The sequence below is a fragment of the Rattus rattus genome, chromosome 8, assembly GCF_011064425.1.
Source record: "Rattus rattus isolate New Zealand chromosome 8, Rrattus_CSIRO_v1, whole genome shotgun sequence".
NCBI classification, from domain to species: Eukaryota; Metazoa; Chordata; class Mammalia; order Rodentia; family Muridae; genus Rattus; species Rattus rattus.
In genome coordinates, this window is record NC_046161.1 from 100,401,314 (window position 1) to 100,422,937 (window position 21,624).

Below are 21,624 nucleotides of genomic sequence, written 5' to 3' on the forward strand. Positions count from 1 at the left end.
TTCGGTCCCCAGCCCCAAAAAAAAAAAACAAAAAAAAAAAAAAAAAGAGGTCAAGAATTCAAAAGAGGACAGTGAAGAGAGGTATATGGGAAGATTTAAAGGAGGAAGGGGGAAAAGGGATAATTAGAGCCTGGAAAAAGATTTTTTTTAAAAAAAAAAATCTGCCACATGGCTTCTGCAGTGATAAGCTGCCCACACGGCCTGGTCATCCGATTCAACCCCATAGCAATGAAATAACAGATGTCACAGCCAAGTTGCTTGTCCATCTAGTTTGTTTCAGACATAGTTTCTCATGATGTAGGTCTGCTGGGCCTGAAACTAGCTAGCTCTGTAGACCAGGCTGGCCTCAGAACTCCGATCTTCCACCTGCCTCTGCCTCCCCAGCGTCAGGATTAAAGGTGTGCACCACCACAATTGGCCTCTTCGCTTCTTAGCAACACTGAAACCACCAGCCCGGGTTTGCAAATAGACAACAGACGTTTATTATAATTGAGGAAGAGGACACACAGCCTACTCAGTTTTCAAGAGCCGTTGTTCAAGGTGTACACCATCAGAAAGCTGGAGGAGGGAACATTTGTCATCACCCGAACTATGCTCACATCGTCACATAGCGTTTTGTTAGCGAAGCTGCCAAAGGGAAAAAACACCAAGGCGTCAGTCCCCAAATGGGAGTGAGGCTCATCGACCGACAGTTAGAGGGCCGTCTTCTCATCACAGTTATGAATTTGCTTTAAACTTTTAAATTCTTACATGTCATGTGTGCATGTGTGTGTGTGCACTCGTGTGTGTGTGTTCACGTGCCAGTGTCTGTCCGTGCTTCTGTGTATGTATGTGTGTGTGTGACTGCATATGTTTGCCTGTACTCATGTGTGTGTGTGTGCCTGTGTATGTGTGTATACCCAAGTGTGTCTGTGCCTGCATGTACCCAAGTGTGTATGTGCCTATGTGTGCATGCCTGTGTGTGTGTATGTGTACCTGCATATGTGCGTGTGCCCATGTGCCTACATACATGTGTGTGCCTCTATGTGCCCCCGTGTGCATGTGTTGCGTAGATAGTAACTTGTCGGAACCAGTTCTCTCCTTTCATCAAGCAGGTTCCAGAGACTGAACTCGTCAGGCTTGGTGGCGATTGCCGAAACTGCTGAGCCATCTCAGGTTAATTTTGAGTCACTGCACACATCGGCAAAGGAAGACCACCATTCAGAGCATGGGTTCCAACCCCAGCCTTCCGCAGTAGACCTGTTCAATGGATTACCTAGCTTACTAACAAGGAGAGAAGCCGGGTGTGATGCCGCATACCTCTAAATCCCCTCGACTTAGAGGGCCAAGGCCAGAGAACTGACAGTCTGAGGCAGTTTGAGGTTAGTCTAGGCTATATAATGAGACCTTGTCTCAGAAAAAAAAGATTTTAATTTATATAGATTTTAAAATTGAATTCTGTTCCCGGAGCCAAACTCAGTCCACTCCAAGTGAATACAATAAAGAAGCAATGCATCCCCTCCCCGCTAGGGGGCGTGGAGATGGTGGGGCACATGTCAATCACTCCGTTCTTTACTACTAAGGGAAGCCTCTACCGGATCACTCAGGAGCTCATAAGTGTCAGGCCTGCCCTGGACAAGTACACAGTCTGCTGTGTGGCCTTGCAGACTCCAGCTGAAACCTGTCGTCCACACCCATGTTCTCCTTTGCACTGAGGCAGTAAAGATGGCGTCCCTAGCTCCCTCCACCTGGCAGGTTGAGAACACAACAAAACTCCCTGAAATTCTGGGGGTAAAGTTCATTACCAGAGTTCATACTTTAAATGTGCAAGACCCTGGATTCACTCTCCCCCCAGCACAAGAAGGAAAAAAAAATACCTCCTTCAAAACACCTACAGAGTCCAAAGCAGATCGTTCATAACACTCTAACATTTACACTAGATTCACCAGAAACACGTTTCTAAAAAGTAAACAAAAAACCTAAAATCAGAGGGACGTTACACCTGGTCTATAGAATGACAGACCCCAGTGACAATAGATCTCTCAGCACATCATGGACGCCAGAAGGACATGGTAGAGCCCTTTCCAAATCCCGAGGGAGAAAAAACGAATACCCATTAACAGAGCCGAGACTGAGTGAGAGGGAGAAGGTTCGGGAGTTCAAGGCAAGCCTTGAATACATAAAGTTTTAGGCTAGCTTTAACTACCTAGCACGTTTGAGGACAGTCTTGGGGTATATGAGAGGTCTCAAAACCACAACGTACATGTACTTGCTCACACACACACACACACACACACGCACACACACACAACATAGCCAAGGCCTTGAGCAAAACAACAAACTGGAGTTCTCACAGTATCAGATTGTAAAATCTATCACAGGAAGCTATTGTGATCAAACCAGAACAATATTGCCATCAAGCAGATGCATCAGAGCCTAGGAAAAGAACCTACACCTTTTTTTGTCCATATAATTATTGTTTATTGAGAGCAACTACTTAGCCCACACATTCATGTTTCATAGCTCAGGAACACCGGTCAGCAATGGACTTCTACGGAGCGCAATCCAAGGAACTCTTTGCATCCTGAAATCACTTCGCACTCTGAAAGACACCAGCCTTCCTTATCTCTTCAAAATCTTTCATGGGATCATAATTCCTGTAGAAATCTGCATAAGCCTTCTTTCTTGGTTCAGCCACGCCAAACTTATAGGCAACAGCAACTCCTGGGGCCACAACAAATGTACCAACCATATGAACCCACAGACACTTGGCCAGAAGACCACGCATCTGTGGTTTCTGCAACAGCACACCGGAACTGGAACTCATGGTAGCCAGTGTCCTCTACACCAACGTCCTTCCCAGTTCTTAAGAACCTACACTTTCATGGTTTGTTGACTTTTTTTAAAGGACAGGGACTAGACTCTCTAATAAATGGTGTCAGGAAGATTCCAAAATCCACCCCATTCTTTTTTTTTTTTTTTTTGGTTTTTTTTTTTTGGAGCTGGGGACCCACCCCAGGGCCTTGCGCTTCCTAGGTAAGCACTCTACCGCTGAGCTAAATCCCCAGCCCCAATCCACCCCATTCTTATAACTCCCACTACTGAATAATAATTCAATAATCAACTCGTAACACGTGGAAGGCAAGACTAAATCTGAGACTTGAAATGAAAATGACCAAGAGAGAATCTATAGGAAAAGCTCCCCAACTCAGGTCTAGGCCAGAGTTCTCAGCTGGGAACTCCCAAGTGCCAGCCACCAAAGCACAAATTGACAAATAGGAATGAATCACACTAAAATGTCTCTCCACAGCGTAGTGGAGGAAACAAACAAACAACAGCAAAACCAACCAGCCAAACAACAACAAAACCAACAATCAAGAGAACAAAGGGAAACCCCACAGAGTGGTGGGCGGGGGAAAGAAACAAGGTTTCATTGTAGAGCCCAGATTAGCATTGAATTTGAATGTAGCATAGGCTAGCCTCAAACTTGAGGTAATTCTTCTGCCTTAGTTTCCTGATTGCTGGAATTATATCTGTGTGCCACTATGTTCAGAGGGAGAAACATCTTGAAGTCATACATATAAATTATTTTGGCAAATTGGCATATGCTGTTGACCCTTGTTGAAAAGGGATTCTGGGTCCCAACACTCTGGAGGCAGAGACAGGTGATCCCCGAGTTCCAGGCCAGCCTGATTCTAAAATAGCCGGGGCTACACTGAGAAATCCTGCAAGGGAGGTGGGGGGAGGGGGCTCATTTTTCTTTTTCTTTCTTTTTTTTTCTGGAGGGGGCGGTGGGTCAGGGTGTCCTGCTAAACGGCAAGCAACACTTGCTGCGGCAACCTGGGTGCAGGGTTTGGGGCCTGTGTCACCACGCCATGATCACTGAAAATAACTTGGATGGAGGCAAGTAAAACTCAAAGGAAATTTAGCCAAATAGAGGTGATGAGAGCTCACTTAACCTCCGCACTCAGGAGAACCCACCCCACCAATAAAGACAAGATATGAGGACGCAGTTCCCCTCCCACACACACTTCTACTGTGGGCCTGTGATTGTCGACATAACTGTATGTGCTTAGATCCCAAGAACTAGCAATTCTTTCTTTTCCCTCTCTCCCCTCATTCCTAATACGTAATCTCTCTCTATAGCCCAGGCTGCCCTGGGACTCACTATGTAGCTCAGGCTGACCTCAAACTGACAAGAGAGCCATTTGACTCTGCCTCCCAAGTGCTAGGATTAAAGGTACGTGTTATGCTTAGCCAGTTCCTAGCTTTGTTTGTTCGTGCTGGTTTTGCAATTAACCCAGTCTGGCTGCCAAACTTCCTAACTAGCAGAAGGTGGCCTTGAACTTCTGGATCCTCCTGCCTCTACTTCTTAAATATTACACACACTCAGCACAAGGTCTGTGCTGTGTGAAACTGGAGAGCATAAATTCAGTCATATCTTTTAATAGAAAGTCCATTTCTCTTTTAAAAATACATTTTTACATAGAACTTTTTAAATATGTCTAACTTTACTCTAAATGCATTGGTGTGAAGGTATCAGTCGGACTCCCTGGAACTGGAATTACAGACGGTTGTGAGTGGTTGGGGATTTAGTTCAGTGGTAGGAACTTGCCTAGGAAGCACAAGGCCCTGGGTTCAGTCCCCAGCTCTGAAAAAAAGAACCAAAAAAAAAAAAAAAAAAAAAAAGACAATTGTAAACAACAAAGTGTTTGGCAGGGGTTGAACCCAAGTCCTCTGGAAGCTCAACCAGTGTTCTGCACTGCTGAGTCATCTCTCCGGCCCCAGAAATGTTTGGTTTTTTTTTTTTTTTAAAGATTTTATTTATTGTATATGAGTACACTGTAGCTGTCTTCAGACACACCAGAAGAGGGCATCAGATCCATTACAGATGGTTGGGAGCCACCATGTGGTTGCTGGGATTTGAACTCAGGACCTCAGGAAGAGCAGTCGGTGCTGTTAACCGCTGAGCCATCTCTCCAGCCCTGGGTTTTTTTTTTAATATTTATTTATTTATTTATTTATTTATTTATGTATGTGAGTATACTGTTGCTGTCTTCAGACACACCAGAAGAGGGCATCAGATCCCATTACAGATGGTTGTGAGCCACCATGTAACCACTGGGATTTGAACTCAAGACCTCTGGAAGAGCAGTCAGTGCTCTTAACCACTGAGCCATCTTTCCAGCCCCAGAAATGTTTTGAAATTAAGGCCCAGTTGAAGTCAAGCGGCAGAGCTTACCGTTGATACAGCATATGTCTCTTGTTATACAGCCGGTAACACCTCCTGAGCAGCGGGCTTCTTTCTTCCCATGCGAACAACTCCAAAGAGCCATCGATAAATGTGACGATGACATGAAGGGGGTCCTTCAAAGAACACTCAAGGGTGAGTAGACTGGAGTCAATGTCAGATCAAAAGACAGGGGGAGGGCCTTGGAGGTGGCCCATCAGGTAAAGGCACTTGCTGGGCTAGCCTGGTGCTCTGGACCAGGGAGGGGCTAACTCCAGGAAGTAGTCCTCTGGCCTCTGCAAGTGCTCCCACATGTGCAAATGCACATGTGCACACATGTTAAAACAAAACAAAAACAAAACAAAACAAAACACATTCCAAACATACCACCGACAGTCTCAGGATCTCTCCTGGGCCATAAGGAAATATCTGCAGATGGAGACCTGTGATGCTGTAGATCAAGAGTGAGGACCCAGTTGAACAAACAATCATGTTCTTATCACTGACTCCCATCCACTCCAGGGTGTCCTCGAACTTTTTCAATGAGAAGTTCGCTATGGCATATTCTATTCCAAATAAACACAGAATACACAGGCAACTTCTCAGTCACTTAAGCAAGAACAAAATCCTTACTGCTTAGTGAAGAGCACAGCCCTACTTCCCGGACACGCCAGTCTGACAGAGCCAAGGAAAACAGTCCCTCAGTCTGACCAGTCCATGTCCTAGGCCGTGGAAAGGCAGGCTCTGACATAGGGACGGTGTGGACAGTCAACAGCTCAAACATTGGGAAGACAACCCTGCTGGAACCCAGTCCCTAACACGTGACAGTAATGGAAACATGTCTGCCCGAGAAAGCCATAGTCTTGTGTAACGACCATCAAACAGACACAGGTTCACATCTGGCCAAGGAGCCTCCTGCTCCCTCTGCAAAAATGAGCATCGTATGGAGGTCCACAATCCCAGCAGAGTCCAGCGGATCTCCAAGTTTGAGGCCAGCCTGGTCTACAGAGCAAGTTCCAGGTTAGCCATGGCTATCCCGAGAAACCCTGTCTTGGAAGACTGAAAACACAAAGCAGTGACATCTTACTCTGAGCCCTTGTGGGAGACGCAGGAGAAATCAGGGTTTCTTTTAAGATTTGTTCTTACACTATTGTGTTTGTGTAGGGATTCATGCCACAAGCACACATGTGGGGGTCAGGGGACAACTTGAGAGATTTGGTTCTCTCCTCCATCATGTGGTGCCCCAAGAATTGAACTAGGCTGACAGGCTTGGTAGTTAAGCCTCTCTATCCTCTAAGCCACTGCCTCCCAACCTTCCTATTGAACGTGAATACAGTTCCCATGTGGTGTGGGGGAGTCTCCCCAGCCATAAAGTGACTTCAACGATACTGTTATGAATAGTGATTTAAGTATTTTTGAAGGTACAGGTAGTCATAGGGGTCACAACCCATAGGTAGAAAACCACTGCTCTGAGCCATTTTGCTACCCCATAATATAGTTCTTTCATTGCTTGTCATTTGGGGTTTTGTTTTTCAGACAAGGTTTTCACTCTGTATTCCTGGCTAACCTGATACTCACTGGACAGGTCAGGCTGACCTGGAACCCAGAGAGATCTGCCTGTCTCTCCTCCTGAATGCTGGGATTAAAGGTGGACGCTCATGCTTGTCCTTTTGTCAGTGTATGTGCGCATGTGCACATGCTAAACCATCCTGTCAGCTCCATCTTTCTGGTTTGTGAGACAGCGCCCTCTCTACGAAGCTTTCCCGACATAGTCTCTCCTGACTTGGGGGATGTGCCATCCTGCCTGGCTTGAGAATTTCTCTAAGCTTTTTACCTTTAACCCTTATTTTGTTCCCGATCTCTTCCTTTTCCAGCTTGATATCAAACGTGGCAAATGTTGCGATTTTTTTGGAGCCTTTTATGGACATCAGGGTTATCCGGTCTTCCCTTTGTGGGGTCCAGAAGGCTCTTTCGCATAATGGAAACGAGAGAATGGTAGATGCGGGGGCGGAGAATTCTGATGTCCTCAGTAGGCTGCTCATGAAAAACACCTGCAGAAAGCAGCGGCCGGTGGAATCAGTGAAGAGTAGCCCTGCAGCCCAGCACATGCGCACTCTGAACAAAGGGCTTTCGAAAGGAACCCAGGAGCGGCCTCATCTGTTCTTCACCCAGGACAGGGTGGAGCAGTCATTGCTCCCACTCAGGGTTGGAGTAACTCACTGTCTTCCTGCCCCTTCCCCACCATATTCAGAGACAGAATGGAGTCCCTGACCCAGATCAAAGGGCGCCTCCACCATCCTTCCTCAATGGACTCATTGGGCTGAGCTTGGTTAAGTAGGGTTTCCCTGTTCAGAGGATTAATCCAGGGCTGTTCTGGACTTGTTTTTTTTTTTTTTTAAATGAGGCATTGAGACTGTCTTACTGTAACCCAGGCTGTCTTGAATTTGAAAGTATATCGATGTATAAAACCAAATAAATATGCTTGGGCCCTGAGGAATACTTGGCCTCTGAGCAAATGATCTCTCTCATGATACCTATTAACCAGGCACCAGAGAGCTGGCAGTTAAAAGAGAACGCAGTATAAAAAGCATCGGGTAGGGCTGGAGAGATAGCTCAGTGGTTAAGAGCATGGACTGCTCTTCCAGAGGTCCTGAGTTCAAATCCCAGCAACCACATGGTGGCTCACAACCATCTGTAATGAGATCTGATGCCCTCTTCTGGTGTGTCTGAAGACAGCTACAGTGAACTGAAAAAATGAAATAATTACAAAAAAAAAAAAAAAAAAAAAAAAAGCACTGGGTGTCGATCAAGCACTTGTCTGAAATCCATCACTGGTGGGCATGTCAGCCAGGGATAGAAGACTGCTGTGAGTTCAGGGCCAGCAAGGGTTTCCAGTTTCCAGGACTGTTATTCCACTTGCCTTCATCCTTTGGCTGAGCCACATTTCGAGGACAGGTCACTAATAGATGTTTGCCATTGTGACCGGTCATGTGACTGCTTCTGAGAACATTATTATTTCCTGACTGTAGGAATGGCTTTCCTTATGATAGGAGAGCAGGAGTGGTCTGCCTGGACCTCCCTGAGGGCTAGGCCTTCCCACCGTCTCCCACCTTCACCCCGGAGTTGCTTGAACAGACCTACCTTTGGCAAGATTTTTACGTGTTTCTTATTCAGAAAGACCCATTTCTTCTGAGGAGAGCAGTAGAGTTCGTTAATACCGTATTGGAATACATGGACTCTGGAAATGAGGTGCAAGTCGGGAATCCTGAAGATTAAGAGGTTACCCGAGGTATCACCTGCCTGAAATCACAGCACAGGCACCCGGTCAGTGAGAAGACGGTAAGTATGGAGGAAGGAAGGAAGCAGTGTTATCTGCTCTGAGATACACCACTGTGTATCTCTTCAAGTCCAGTAACAAGAGATCCAAAGCTCTCACCAGACCGCCTCAGAGTGTCTGGGCTGATCCCATGGAATAAGACTTCCTAGACCTGGGGAGGGAGGGGGATGACTCAGTGGGAAAAAGTGCAGAGTGGGGTGGTTCAATCTCCAGGGGCTCCAGTGGCTTTTTCTAGCCACCACGCATGCACATGAGACGTAGACACACATGCAGGCAGAATAGCCACACACAAAATAATTTTTTCCTCTTGGGTTTTTTGAGACAGGACTTATCTGTATAGCCTTGGCTAGCCTGGAACTCACTCTTTAGACCAGGCTGGTCTCAAGCTCAAGGTATTCACCCACCTCTCTGACATGCACCACCATGCCCTGCAGGACTTTTTTTTTTTTTTTTTTTTTTTTTTTTTTTAAAGATTTATTCATTTATTATATAAAGTACACTATAGCTGTCTTCAGATACACCAGAAGAGGGCACCAGATCTCTTTACAGATGGTTGTGAGCCACCATGTGGTTGCTGGGAATTGAACTCATGACCTCTGGAAGAGCAGTCGGGTGCTCTTAACCGCTGAGCCATCTCTCCAGCCCCCTGCAGGACTTTTTTAAAAGAAATTTTTGTAGGGCAGGGTCGCATATATATATATATATATTTTTTTTTTTTTTTATATTTTTTTTTTTTTTTTGGTTCTTTTTTTTTTCGGAGCTGGGGACCGAACCCAGGGCCTTGCGCTTGCTAGGCAAGCGCTCTACCACTGAGCTAAATCCCCAACCCCCGATATATATCTTTAATTCCAACACTCAGAAGGCAGAGGTGGGCTGATCTCTGTGAGTTAGTCCACCCTAGTCTACACAGTGAGTTCTAGGCCGGCCAGGACTGCATCATGAGACACGAGGTAGGGTATGTGTAGAGATTTTCCAAGCCCCCAAACACTCTTCCCTAGGACTCACTGGGACATCAACATTATCCTTTTTACTCCAATATCTGATAAAATTCACATTTTTCTCTTTATTGAGAAATTACTCAAATTATTCAGCTATAATAAACATTTCAGAGACAAGATGATGTAAAGTCACTTAGAAAAATTTGTGTGTGCGCACATGCGTGCACATATGTTATATGTATATTTATGAATGTGTCTGTAGACTGCATACCTGGGCATACATGGAAACCAGAGAAGGATGCCAGGCGTCCTGTTAGGTCACTCTTCTCCTGATCTCCTGAGAGAGTCTCTTATTGAACCTGGAGCTAGGCTGGCTTGGCTAGCAGTCATCTAGTCCCAGTGACCCTGTGTTTCCATCCCCAACAACACTGGGGTTACAGACACATGTAGCCACATCCCACTTTTTCCCCAGATCCCAGGAAACAATTTTAAAATGATATTTTTAAGAGAATGGCTTGGACTGGAGAGATGGCTCAGTGGTTAAGAGCACTGACTGCTCTTCCAGAGGTCCTGAGTTCAATTCCCAGCAACCACATGGTGGCTCACAACCATCTGTAATGGGATCTGGTGTCCTCTTCTGGTGGGTTTAAAGACAACTACAGTGTACTTATATATAATAAATAAATAAAGCTTTAGAGAGGGAGAGAGGGAGAGAGGGAGAGAGGGAGAGAGGGAGAGAGGGAGAGAGAGAGAGAGAGAGAGAGAGAGAGAGAGAGAGAGAGAGAATGGCTTAAGGAAATGTACATGAAGTAAGTCAAAGGTTAAGGGATGGCCTTGTTTGTGGTATATTGTGATGGGCTCTTAGGATTTACAGAGACTCCAAAATGGCAAGTTGAGATTTGACAGTAATAGGAGGACCTCAAATTGGCAAGTGCTTTGTTCTCTGTGACTACTCTAGATGTGGGGGTCACTTACCAAGACAACTGGGCCATCCTTTGTGAAGACAGCTTTCAGTGATTGACAGGAAGAGAGCATGTTGTTAGTGGCCAGGGCTTCCCTGTTGTGACAGTCCCACAGTTTGATAGTTGATTCTATATCTACAGTGACCGCAATGTGCATCTCAGGGAGGGTAGCCAAGATCTTGATGTAGCTGGGCTGTACTGGGCTTACCCAGGTCACAGCACCCTGAGGAACAAGAGCATCGTCATGTCTGAGCGCCTCCAACTGCTTCCACTCACTGGCTTTCTTTGGAAGCCTCATCCAGACTGGAACCCCTTCTAATCTTACTTGAGAGGAAAGATATGAACGTTCTAAACATCCCTCACTGGACATGGTAGCACATGCCTAAAATCCCAGCACAGGGAGGCAGAGGCAGGAAGGTATGAGAAGCTTGAGCAAGCCAGTCTGGTCTACAATGTCAAGTTGCAGGCCAGTAGGGACTACATGACAAGGCTATCTCAAAAAAGGAAAACACAAGGCTAGAGAGATAGCTCAGCAGTTAAGACCACTGGCTGTTCTTAACCAAAGGACCTGGGTTCAATTCCCAGAACACACACGGCGGTTCACAACTGTCTGGAATTCTAGTTCCAGGGGGTCTGACACCTTCACACGGCCATACATGTAGGCAGAATACCTATGTACATAGAAATAAATATATTGAAAAATAAGAAGAAAAACAAACATCTAGATTGTTTGGGGAAGGAGTGAACATGAAAACAGGACACATGCACTGTGCTCAGAGGCAAGCAGGCATTCATTACACAGACCAGAAAGATCATGGTTGGTAAGATAGCTCAGCAGGGAAGGGCACTTGCCACTAAACCTGATGACAGGAGTTCAATCCCCAGGAACCACATGGAAGGGAAGAACCAACTCCCACAAACATGTATGAGGAACAATCAGTGTCCCTGTACTCACGGGGCAAGCAGGTCCCTATCACTTGTAGTGGGACTAGTATTTTTTTTTTTCTTTTTTTCGGAGCTGGGGACTGAACCCAGGGCCTTGTGCTTGCTATGCAAGCGCTCTACCGCTGAGCTAAATCCCCAACCCCGGGACTAGTATTTTTGTTTGTTTGTTTTTGAGCCAGGGTCACTACTCTATAGCCCTAGCTCTCCTGGAGCTCGCGATGTAAACCAGGCTGGCTTCAAACTCGCCTGCCTCTGCCACCTGAGTGCTAGAGTTAAAGGCCTGGGCCACCACTTCTTAATACCAATGGGCAGTATTAAGTTTTATAACACATGAAACAAACCTATTCAACAATGAGTCAAGTCCAAAACTGGTTACTGTATCATCAGTTCTTATATACTGCAAATGAGAAAAACTAGTTCTCTTCCAGGCTTTTCTTTAGCTAAAAAAAAAAAACAAAAAACAAAAAACAAGAAACTCAAAAAACCTAAGGGGCTGGAGAGATGGCTCAGTGGTTAAGAGCACTGACTGCTCTTCCAGGGGTCCTGAGTTCAAATCCCAGTAACCACATGGTGGCTCACAACCATCTGTAATGAGATCTGATGTCCTCTATGGGCATGCAGATAGAGCAAATAAAATAAATAAGTCCTTAAAAAAAAAAAATCACACATGGGGTTGGGGATTTAGCTCAGTGGTAGAGCGCTTGCCTAGGAAGCGCAAGGCCCTGGGTTCGGTCCCCAGCTCTAAAAAAAAGAACCAAAAAAAAAAAAAAATCACACATATACATATATACTGCTCTCCCCAGCAGCAACAGCAGCAGTGATGAAAAAAGCCAAAGGCATAATTAAATTTAGTAAAAATATTAGAGGCAACAATTAATATAGCCATTTCTAAGCCCTAGCTCCACTTGCATGAAAATTAACAACCTCTCCTTCCCTCTAAATGTAATCTCTCCTTTGAGTCAATCTTTCACTAAAATGTGACTCCCACTTTGACTCCTCGGAGAATCAGGCTGTTGAAGTCCTCATTACCATGTAGCACGTGACTCCGTCTCACCAGGTTGAGGTCATGTTCCACTCCCCGCTCCCTCCGTCAGCTGTGACGATGCACCAATGCATTCTGCCTAGCACTTAGGAGGCAGAGGTGGGGGGGGTTCCCATGAGTCGGAGGCCAGTCTGGACTGCACAGTCAGCTCTAGGACAGCCTGATATTGCCCTAAACAGCCTCCTCCCACCCCCTCAAAAAAAACCCCAACCCCATGATCACCCTGTTCTTTATGCTACATTTCTCAGCTTGCTGTAGGAGACAATGTTTATAAACACTGAGACCCTATCTAACAAATAAAAACCCCTTTGCTCAGTGTGCTGGGCCACCCCCCTTTAGTCCCAGTACTCAGGAGGCAGAGGCAGGCAGATCTGTTTAGTTGGAGGCTAGCCTGGTCTACATAGTTCCAGACCAGCTAGGACTACAGGGTAAGACCTTCTCCCAGACGAATAGAACCAACCAACCTCAAGAATGGATTAATGTTCACGCCATTGGACACTTTTACCTTCTAAAATAGTGGTGAGAATGGAGGATAATCAAGACACACATGGAGGTATCCAGCATTCACCCTGTTCTCTCCTACAATGGCTCAGCAGCTGGCTGTCTCACAAGTCAGAGTACTCAAGAGAAAAAGCTCTTGCATCAACCAACAGGGTGTGCACATTGGGGACAAGCCATGAATAATGTCCTCAAGAACTACAGGCATGGCCAGTTCTGTGTTTTGTGCCCAATGGTACTAGGATCCCCGCCATCCCTCTCCCAGGGCATCCTATGGGCCCCTAGCACTCACAAAACCATAGAGAACGGGGGGGGGGGATGCTTTCCCTACACAGGTGTGCTGGTGCTGGATCAAACCACCCTGCCACAGCTCTAGCTGTGTTTCCTCCCCTCACACACACGCAGCCCGTGTAGGGCCCAGGGGAACCATGCTCAGTGCAAGCCACACCCTGTTCTGTTTAGCTTCTGGGGTGAGGTACCCCAAACCCTGGTAGACACTATCAGAGAAAGAATCATGTGGAGAACACCTATGTCAATTACTCCACACCCCTCTCCCCAAGAAAGCATAGATCCACTGTGCTGCCCAATCAAGGAGTGGGGGCCCATTCTTCTAGTGCCACAGTCGGTGAGAAAGCAGGGCCAGCTCTCCTCCTCCCATGCCCTCTGGGCCAGCTCTCCCGACTACCACAGGTGGTGAACTAGGGAGGGCATCATCCCTGCATCCATGCTAGCAGATTGCCTCTAAGCACATCTGTAGAGTATTTCCCTAATCAATGTGGGAGGACTCAGCCCACTGTAGGCAGTGCCACCGCCATGCTGGTGGTCCTAGATGGTCTAAGAAAGCTAACTGAGCAAGCCATGGGAAGCGAGTCATAACGAGTGACCAACCCTCCATGGCCTCTGCTTCAGTTTCTGCCTTAGCCTCCTCTGATGGACTGTGACCCGTGAGTCCTTTCATCAAAGTTACTTTTGGTCATGGCCTTCTAACACAGCAACAGAAAGCACACTAACACACAAACGTGTAGCCAACCTTTACTATGTGGTAAATGTTAAAGACTCCCCAAATATCCAGAAGGGAGATCAAGCTGGATTATGGGATTTCTGACAGTTATACAAAAGTCTTTATTCCTCAGGAACTTTTGAAACCAGTTCCCATCTGCCAAAAGGTATCTTTAGCCTTGTTTTTGCTACAGTCGTTATGTTACAATGTACTCTATTTACTGGATACATTCTAGAACAAATAGTTAAACACAGACTGTCTAACTCAGATGTACTTGATACTGGCTCTCAATCTTGTCAGAAATCTGCTAAATTTAATGTTAAATGTTCACCCTTACTATGGTAGACAGAGACTCCCAAATCCTGACAATGAACCTCCTACCCTCAAGATCTCGGACTGATATGGGCACAGCCACAAGACTGCCTAGGTTGTGTGACGGCCAGACTGCCTCTGCCAGAATCGCTATGGAATTGTCCACTTCAGGTCCCACCAGATGGATGACTCTATGGTCTCCAAGGGAAATAAACCAGCTGACAAGGTAGCTATAACTGTGGCCCTTAGGGGCCTAGACTCATTTTACTCACCCCAGGACATTCTTACACTCCTCCTCCAAGATCATCACTTTCTTTTTTTTTCCTTTTTTTTTTTTTCTTTTTTTTTTTTTTGGAGCTGGGGACCGAACCCAGGGCCTTGCGCTTGCTAGGCAAGCGCTCTACCACCGAGCTAAATCCCCAACCCCCATCACTTTCTTGACATCCCCTCATAAATAACATTAACCTGTCACTTTGCCTTCTGCTTCAGACTCTGACCTCGGCCTACCAATTCCTTAATGTCACCCAACCTGGCTGCTTTAAAGATTGCTGGCTATGTGTAACCCCTGGAACTAACTCACTCACAGCTTCTACAGTGACCCCGTCAAGTAACCTTACTCCACCTCTAACCAGCTGCCCTGACTCTGGTGTTGCTACAATCCCATGCCTCCTCGATCACGCTGAACTGTAGGCTTCAGGTGTTTCTCATACTAAACTATATAATCAACTATCCTAATTCACAAGGTCAAATTTTCAAGTTTCTTTTAATTGTCTTTTAAATGTAACCTTAAAATGTTTCTCATTGTGCTGTTTATATATTCAGTCTTCCAGATAGAAGGAAAAAACCCTTCTTGCTCCTTCTGTTCCACGAAAGGTTTTGGTCTTCCCTAAATCTTAAAGAATGTTCATGCTGTTAACAGATTTATCTCTTTTGTAAACGTATAAGCTCCAGGAAATCCATTCAGACCTACCTCGCATCTAAATAAGTACACTTGCCAATCAATAGCCCAAGTTCTTCCCTGTCACCTACCCCAGAGGGTGGAATTCCTCTCCTGTTCACTGGGATTAGAACTCCCCTCATCCCAACCACCAAGACCTACGAGTTTCAAATGTACACCCAAGAAAATTTTTCTCTCCCAAACGTACTTAACTTTTTCTCTACCTGTAATACACACACACACGTTTCTGCTCCTTCCTATGCACAGATGGTCTGAGATCCCGGACAGCAAGGAAACAGCTGACTCTAAGATTGGACCAACATCCCCATCCCTATCTTCTTAGGTTTCACAGAGACACAGCACCCCAAAGTCAGCAGAAGGTAGCTAAAGATCGCGATGACCCTATCCCCACCTACTTCACCATCACCTCTTTCTAGTTTCTCCTTTTTAGAATGAAACCAAAATGGGGAAACGTTAGTATTCCTTCTAGGCTAGTTACCTGTCTGGCTTGCTAAAAAGGGGCTGTTTGGCCCCTTGCTCTCTCTGCCCCTTCTGTCTGACTCTTTTTTTCTCCCTAATCCCTTTTTCCCCTCTTTCCCCTCCCTCGCCATGAGTTCTGACTGGCCTCTCCTCTCTCTTTCTCTCTCTCTCCTCCCTTCTCAACTCTACCTCCCATGCCCTAAAATAATCTCTAGTCTACACTGTCCCCCTATCATATGTCTGGTATCTCAGAGGAAGGGACACCTCAACATGGGCCTCCTGAGGTACCCCTCCCACCTCGCCATATTTTACTCTACAAAACATATCCTGGTCTTTTTTTTTTTTTGGTTCTTTTTTTTGGAGCTGGGGACCGAACCCAGGGCCTTGCGCTTCCTAGGCAAGCTCTCTACCACTGAGCTAAATCCCCAACCCCTGGTCTTTTTTTAAAAAAAAAAAAAACAGTCTACTTCTTTCTCTGTCTACTCTGGACTCTTCTAGATGTCTTTGCTGTCCTCTCATATTAACAATAAATAACCTTAATCAATCATATCATGGAGTAGTAATGCCGGCATTACTCCCTCAAATATAGGTTAAAAAAAAAATCAGAGCGTTTACAGCAGAATCAGGAACAAGACAAGTATATCCACACTTTCTACTCTACTCTCATTCAATATGGTATTGTTTTAGCTAGAAAAATAAAACAAAAGGAGCAAACAAAAGGGATGCCAATAGGAAAGAGAAGCCAGTGTTGCCTCATTTGCAGACACTATGAGCCTGTACTTAGAGACCCCAAGACTCCACCAGAAAACTCTTAAAACTGATAAACTTCCAGCAAATTGACAGGCTACAAAGTTAACGTGGAAAGCAAAAACAAAAACAGTGCTCTCCTTTTACATCAATAAACAAAGTGAAGGGGGATCAGGGAAGCTGTCCAATTCGCAGCAACCTGGAAATACCACCCTGAAGGGGCCTGTGATCCCAGCAGGCAGAGATGGGCCAGTCTCAAAATAGGAAGCCAGCCTGGTCTACAGAGCAAGTTTCCCCCAAAACTCTTACACAGTGGAGTAAGAGGCCAGGGTGCTAGCCTGCACAACACCTCGCAGTCTCTGGCCTCTGCCAGCCGGCACCAAATATAAACTAACACAGGCACACACATAAATAAAATAAAAAAATATATCTTAAAAAAGAATACCTGGGGGTAAACCCGACCTAGTATGTAAACAATCTTCATGATGAAAGCTTTAAAACACTGACAGGCACTGCAGAGATGGCTTAGCAAAGGATCTGAGTTCAGTGCCTACAGTCCCAGCTCCCACAGCTTTCAACCATCTGCAACTAACTACAGTTTTAAGGGACCTGACACCCTCTTGTGACCTCCACAGGCAGCAGACTCACATATATTACACATATATGTACAGAAAACATTCATACATATAAAATAATTTAAATAAGAAGAGGAGGAAGAGGAAGAAGAGGAAGAGGAGGAGGAGGAGGAAAAATCAGGTGTAGTGGTGCAAACCTTTGACCTGAGCATGTGGGAAGCCAAGGTAGGTGATCTATATGGGGACTTCTAGGACAGCCAGGTCTATCTCATCATTACCAGCAACGAAAAGATGAAATCAGAATTCATGTCCAGGTAACTTTTGTTACTCACCGGCCGGACTCACCTTATGAAGATCCCAGGTGGAAATAGTGTTCACGGAAGTCGCCACGCAGATAACCGACTTGCCTTGCCCATCTCTTGTTAAGCCACAGCCTGAGATATAATGTGCATTTCTCGGATCTCCTGCAAGGAAACCTCAACGAGATATGGACACTAGACAGTTGAGGGGTGACTCAGACTGAAGATGGTATGTTCCATTCCCCTCTACCTTGTAGAAGGCTTGGATAACGGCTGCGGAAAGGGTAAAGTGAAAGGCAGCCAGACACACTGCGGGTTGTTCATTTGTTCAGAAACATTCACTCTTTTTTTTTTTTAAATTTACTTATTTTATGTATGCGAATACATTGCAGCTGTCTTCAGACACACCAGAAGAGGGCATTAGATCCCATTACAGATGGTTGTGAGCCACCATGTGGTTGCTGGGAATTGAACTCTGGACCTTAGGAAGAGCAGTCAGTGCTCTTAACCACTGAGCCATCTCTCCAGCCCCTACATTTACTCTTTAATCTGTTTCTATAGATACCACATGGGTACTAGGGGCTGGGGCTGTAACTCAGCGGGTAGAGTGCTCTGTTCTGTTCTTAGAGGCCTATAAACCTTAAAGCTGTGCTCATTTGGAGGCAGAAGGATCTGAAGTTCAAGGTCATTGATGTTTGCAACATGGAGGGTTTGAGGTTGGCCTGTGGTACAGGAGATCCTGTGAAAGAAAGAAAGAAAGGAAGGAAGGAAGAAAGAAAGAAAGAAAGAAAGAAAGAAAGAAAGAAAGAAAGAAAGAAAGGAGAGAAAGAGAAAGGAAGGAAGAAAGGCAGGAAGAAGGGAAAGAAGAAACAAAGGAAGAAGGAAACAAAGAAACAAAGAAATAAACAAAGAATCAAAGAAAGAAACAATGAACAGAAACAAAGAAAAGAAAAGGCCAGGTGTAAAGCTGTAACAGTCCCAGGGAAGGCAAACAGCAGATCTTGAAGTTTGAGGCCAGCCTAGTCTGCAAATCAAGTTCCAGCCCATCCATGGCTATATGGTGAGGCCTTGTCTCAAAACAAACAGAAAAGGTAAGATTCTCCCCATCAGGAGAACGGATTCCACAAAGTTGTCTTCTGACACACACACACACACACACACACACACACACACACACAGTGTCATGTACGCACACCATATACACACACACTAAAAATAATGTAAAAAATTTTAAAGAACCTCTCCTTCAGAAAACTGTTTCGAGGAAGTTTTTAGAAAAAGATAAATACCAAAGCCTATTTAGTAATTTCCCCATTAAATTCTCTCCATATTCTAGGAAGGGCATGAAGCCTTTGGGGAAAGGGAGCGATGGGGGAAAGGAAGCGATAGGGCTGTTTTTTTGTGTCTCTCCCCCCCCCCCCGGAGCTGGGGACCGAACCCAGGGCCTTGCGCTTCCTAGGCAAACGCTCTACCACTGAGCTAAATCCCCAGCCCTTGATAGGGCTGGTTTTACAGTGTTGAGCAACCACTCACGCAGATCACAGATTAGATCCATGGCTAGACTAGCGTAGCAGCCCCATCCCGTTAAACTACAATCCCCTTCCTCTTACTAGGAATGTAGGACTGCACAGAATGGGAAAAGCCAAGTGGGCATCTCTTCCAGGGTACCCAAGCCCATACCAATTTCCACGGGAATTTCTTTGTAAGTGAAATCTTCTGGCTTTGCCCGGGACTTGGCTCGTTCTTGCCGAGTTCGGCAAACGAAGAACTGCTTCCATGACTCTGTGCCGAGGAGCTCTAGGGTGACGACTTCATAGAAGAACCACCTCTTCAGACAGAACTTCCTGCAATGCACAGTTGCAATCCCTTCAGGCTGACCCCAGTCACCTCGCCTTAGAGCCACAGTGACAGGGAACGAAACTTTTATTCACGAACCATCCTCACATAGCAGAGGTCCAGCCAGGTCCAGAATCAGAAGGGCTCTTCTTCCCTTCCTGCCCCATCTTGTCCCCTCTTCCCATCCCACCCAGACAGACTCTCTCCTTACCTCCACAGGACATCAGTGCTGGCAAATGTATTCCATCTCTATGGGAGAGAAAAGAATCTTTAAACCAACAACCGACTGTCCCCCTCCCCTTGCTCTCTATTCGCTCTGTGCTGGGCCTACACAGGTTAATCAAACACAGTCCTAGCTTTCCAGGTCAAGCCAGCCTGGAGGGACCTACCCCAGCAAACACAAGTCACCTTGTGAGGGCTCAGAGGAAGGAGGGCCAGTCTCCAAAGGTCTGACGTGGAGTCTCAAGGTTGCCACAAACCAGCAGTACATCTCCACATGGCAGCTTGTTCTTTTCATTCAACAGAATTTTGTCCTCACTGTTACCGTTCTGAGATAGGGTGTCTGGTAGTGTGGGCTGGTTTTAAGTTCATGTAATTGAGAACGACCCAAACTCCTGATCATCTTGCTTCCACCTCCCAAGTGCTTCAATGACAGGTGTGGGCCACCACTCCTGCCTCCTTTAACCAGATTTGAGGTCTTTAGAGTGAGGAATGCTAACCCATGAGCCCTATAGGTATCTGTTTGATATTCTGTAGGTTGGCGCTCCTCTTGGTCAAGAGAAGCAGCTGAGTCCCTGAGACACTAATGTGTCAGAGCTGAGAAAACAGGTCTGAATAAGGTTTAAGGAGGGAAGGAAGGCAGGCTGGGACGCAGGCAGGCAAGCTGCCTGAGTGTGATGCTGGGGTAGCCGAGACTCCAAGACAGAGCGGGAAAGGCCAAAGGAACCTTATGTAGAGATGCGCTGAATGGAGGAGTTCAGCCAAGGAGATTTACCTTGTTCACTTGGGCAATCTGCAGCAAACTGAAGGCATCCAGATAGGAGAGGATTTTCCTCATCGGCACACTAGGCAAATGGAACTCCATCTTATGTGGCCCAAGTTCACATTCACTCTTCTTCCTCCTCCCCAGCTTGCTCAGATTTTAAAGGCTTGGCCAAAGGTTTAGCAGGATCGCCACCCTGCTCGTCAAGCTTTGAGTGGAGCAAGCTGCAGATGTATTAGCCCACTCGCCAGAGCCAGATACACTCAGCTGAGAGCATTCACACCTAAATTCACCCCAAGTGTTGTTCATTGCGTTGATGAGCTCGGCAACCCCTTCCTGGCGTGCAGAGACCAAATGTACACGATCTGGGGCAGCCCCGATTAATGGTGTGCTTGTTAGAACCTTTTAGAAAATATTGAGTAACACACTAATTTTCAACAGGTTCAATTGCTTATGCGAAGCCCATTAAGTTGCTCCAATTTACTGGTGTAGGGAATCTGGTTTCCACGATTATGCCTACCTTGAGAACTGAATTAAATCAGCAGGGTCCACCTCTCCCTGCTGGCACAGCATCTGAGATTCTGTGCTTGTGTTCTTAGCTTTCTAGTAGAAAGGGGCGATCAAAGAAGACACCTGATGTCCACTGCGGTCTCTGCGAACACACAGGTATGTGCACTCATGCATATTGGCACTTTTACATGTATTGCACATGAATTCCAGGCCAGCCTAGGCTAAAGAATGAGACTTTGTTTCAAGAAAAGAGTCAAAGTGTCATGTTGATTTTATTCGTGTTGATTACATTGTATTTTTTTTAAATATTTATTTATTTATTTTATGTATGTGAATACACTGTAGCTGTCTTCAGACACACCAGAAGAGGGCATCAGATCTCTTTACAGATGTGGTTGCTGGGAATTGAACTCAGGACCTCTGGAAGAGCAGTCAGTGCTCTTAACCACTGAGTCATCTCTCCAGCCCCCTACATTGTATTCTTATTCTAAAATTTCCTCCTCCTGTGCATCCACAGGGTAGAGCTTATGTCCCGGACCCTTGGTAACTGTGCTCCTTTGTCCTATAAGGCAATAAGTCAAGGAACCCAGCACTACGATAGATAGCATTCGCACACACATACACAATGGACATATGCATGTACACACATGTAGACACACACACATACACAATGGACATATGCCTGTATACATACATAGACACACACATACAAAATGGATACATGTATATGTACACACAGAGACACACTTTTTTAAACTATGCTCTCTACTGATTCAGATTAAAAATAGTTTTGAGGACTGCAGACCCCACCATTGATTTTGCTACCACAGAGTTGGAGGTTAGAACGTGCAGCACCTAGCAAAAGTTAAGCAGCCTGAGAGGGGACTCCAGGTCACAGTACAGGCCCCAAAAGGAGCCAGAGGCTCCTTGTGCTATATTTTCCTCAATTTTCTTCTTTCTTTCTTCATTTTTTCTCCTCTTTCTTTCCTTTGTTTTATTTTGGGACAGGGTCTCA

General features: G+C 45.8%; 2 protein-coding genes across 5 annotated transcripts; both read right to left on the reverse strand.

Annotated features, from left to right (window-relative positions):
- Nucleotides 1-392: 392 nt before the first annotated feature.
- Fbxw12 (F-box and WD repeat domain containing 12) lies at nt 393-20,201 on the reverse strand. Of its 4 annotated transcripts, none has more exons than XM_032909969.1 (10): nt 20,112-20,201; nt 19,329-19,366; nt 18,962-19,125; nt 17,328-17,443; nt 10,460-10,669; nt 8,351-8,509; nt 7,044-7,260; nt 5,597-5,775; nt 5,229-5,346; nt 393-457 (listed from the first exon to the last, which is right to left on the reverse strand). In XM_032909969.1, exons 1-10 carry the CDS (start codon nt 20,199-20,201, stop codon nt 393-395), a joined length of 1,356 nt encoding a protein of 451 aa, XP_032765860.1. The 4 variants fall into 4 exon arrangements, with proteins under 4 accessions (XP_032765860.1, XP_032765858.1, XP_032765859.1 ...); XM_032909967.1 differs by lacking the exon at nt 393-457 and adding an exon at nt 522-627 and having other exon boundaries at nt 5,222-5,346; nt 17,328-17,446; XM_032909968.1 differs by lacking the exon at nt 393-457 and adding an exon at nt 522-627 and having other exon boundaries at nt 5,222-5,346; nt 8,351-8,505; nt 10,456-10,669; nt 17,328-17,446.
- LOC116907027 (cytochrome c oxidase subunit 6C-2-like) lies at nt 2,570-2,791 on the reverse strand. The gene has a single exon (XM_032909970.1). The coding sequence runs from the start codon at nt 2,765-2,767 to the stop codon at nt 2,570-2,572; it is 198 nt and encodes a 65-aa protein (XP_032765861.1). The 5' UTR covers nt 2,768-2,791.
- Nucleotides 20,202-21,624: the final 1,423 nt, after the last annotated feature.

What these genes read in the sequence shown, in the direction of transcription:
- LOC116907027 (XM_032909970.1), bottom strand. Translation starts at nt 2,767, where the DNA reads ATGCGTGGTCTTCTGGCCAAGTGTCTGTGGGTTCATATGGTTGGTACA.
- Fbxw12 (XM_032909966.1), bottom strand. Translation starts at nt 20,201, where the DNA reads ATGGAGTTCCATTTGCCTAGTGTGCCGATGAGGAAAATCCTCTCCTAT. An exon ending in AGAAATTCCCGTGGAAATTG is followed by an intron (nt 17,459 to 18,961) that starts GTATGGGCTTGG and finishes TATCTCGTTGAG; the next exon opens with GTTTCCTTGCAGGAGATCCG. An exon ending in AGGATGGCCCAGTTGTCTTG is followed by an intron (nt 8,510 to 10,459) that starts GTAAGTGACCCC and finishes CTGTGATTTCAG; the next exon opens with GCAGGTGATACCTCGGGTAA.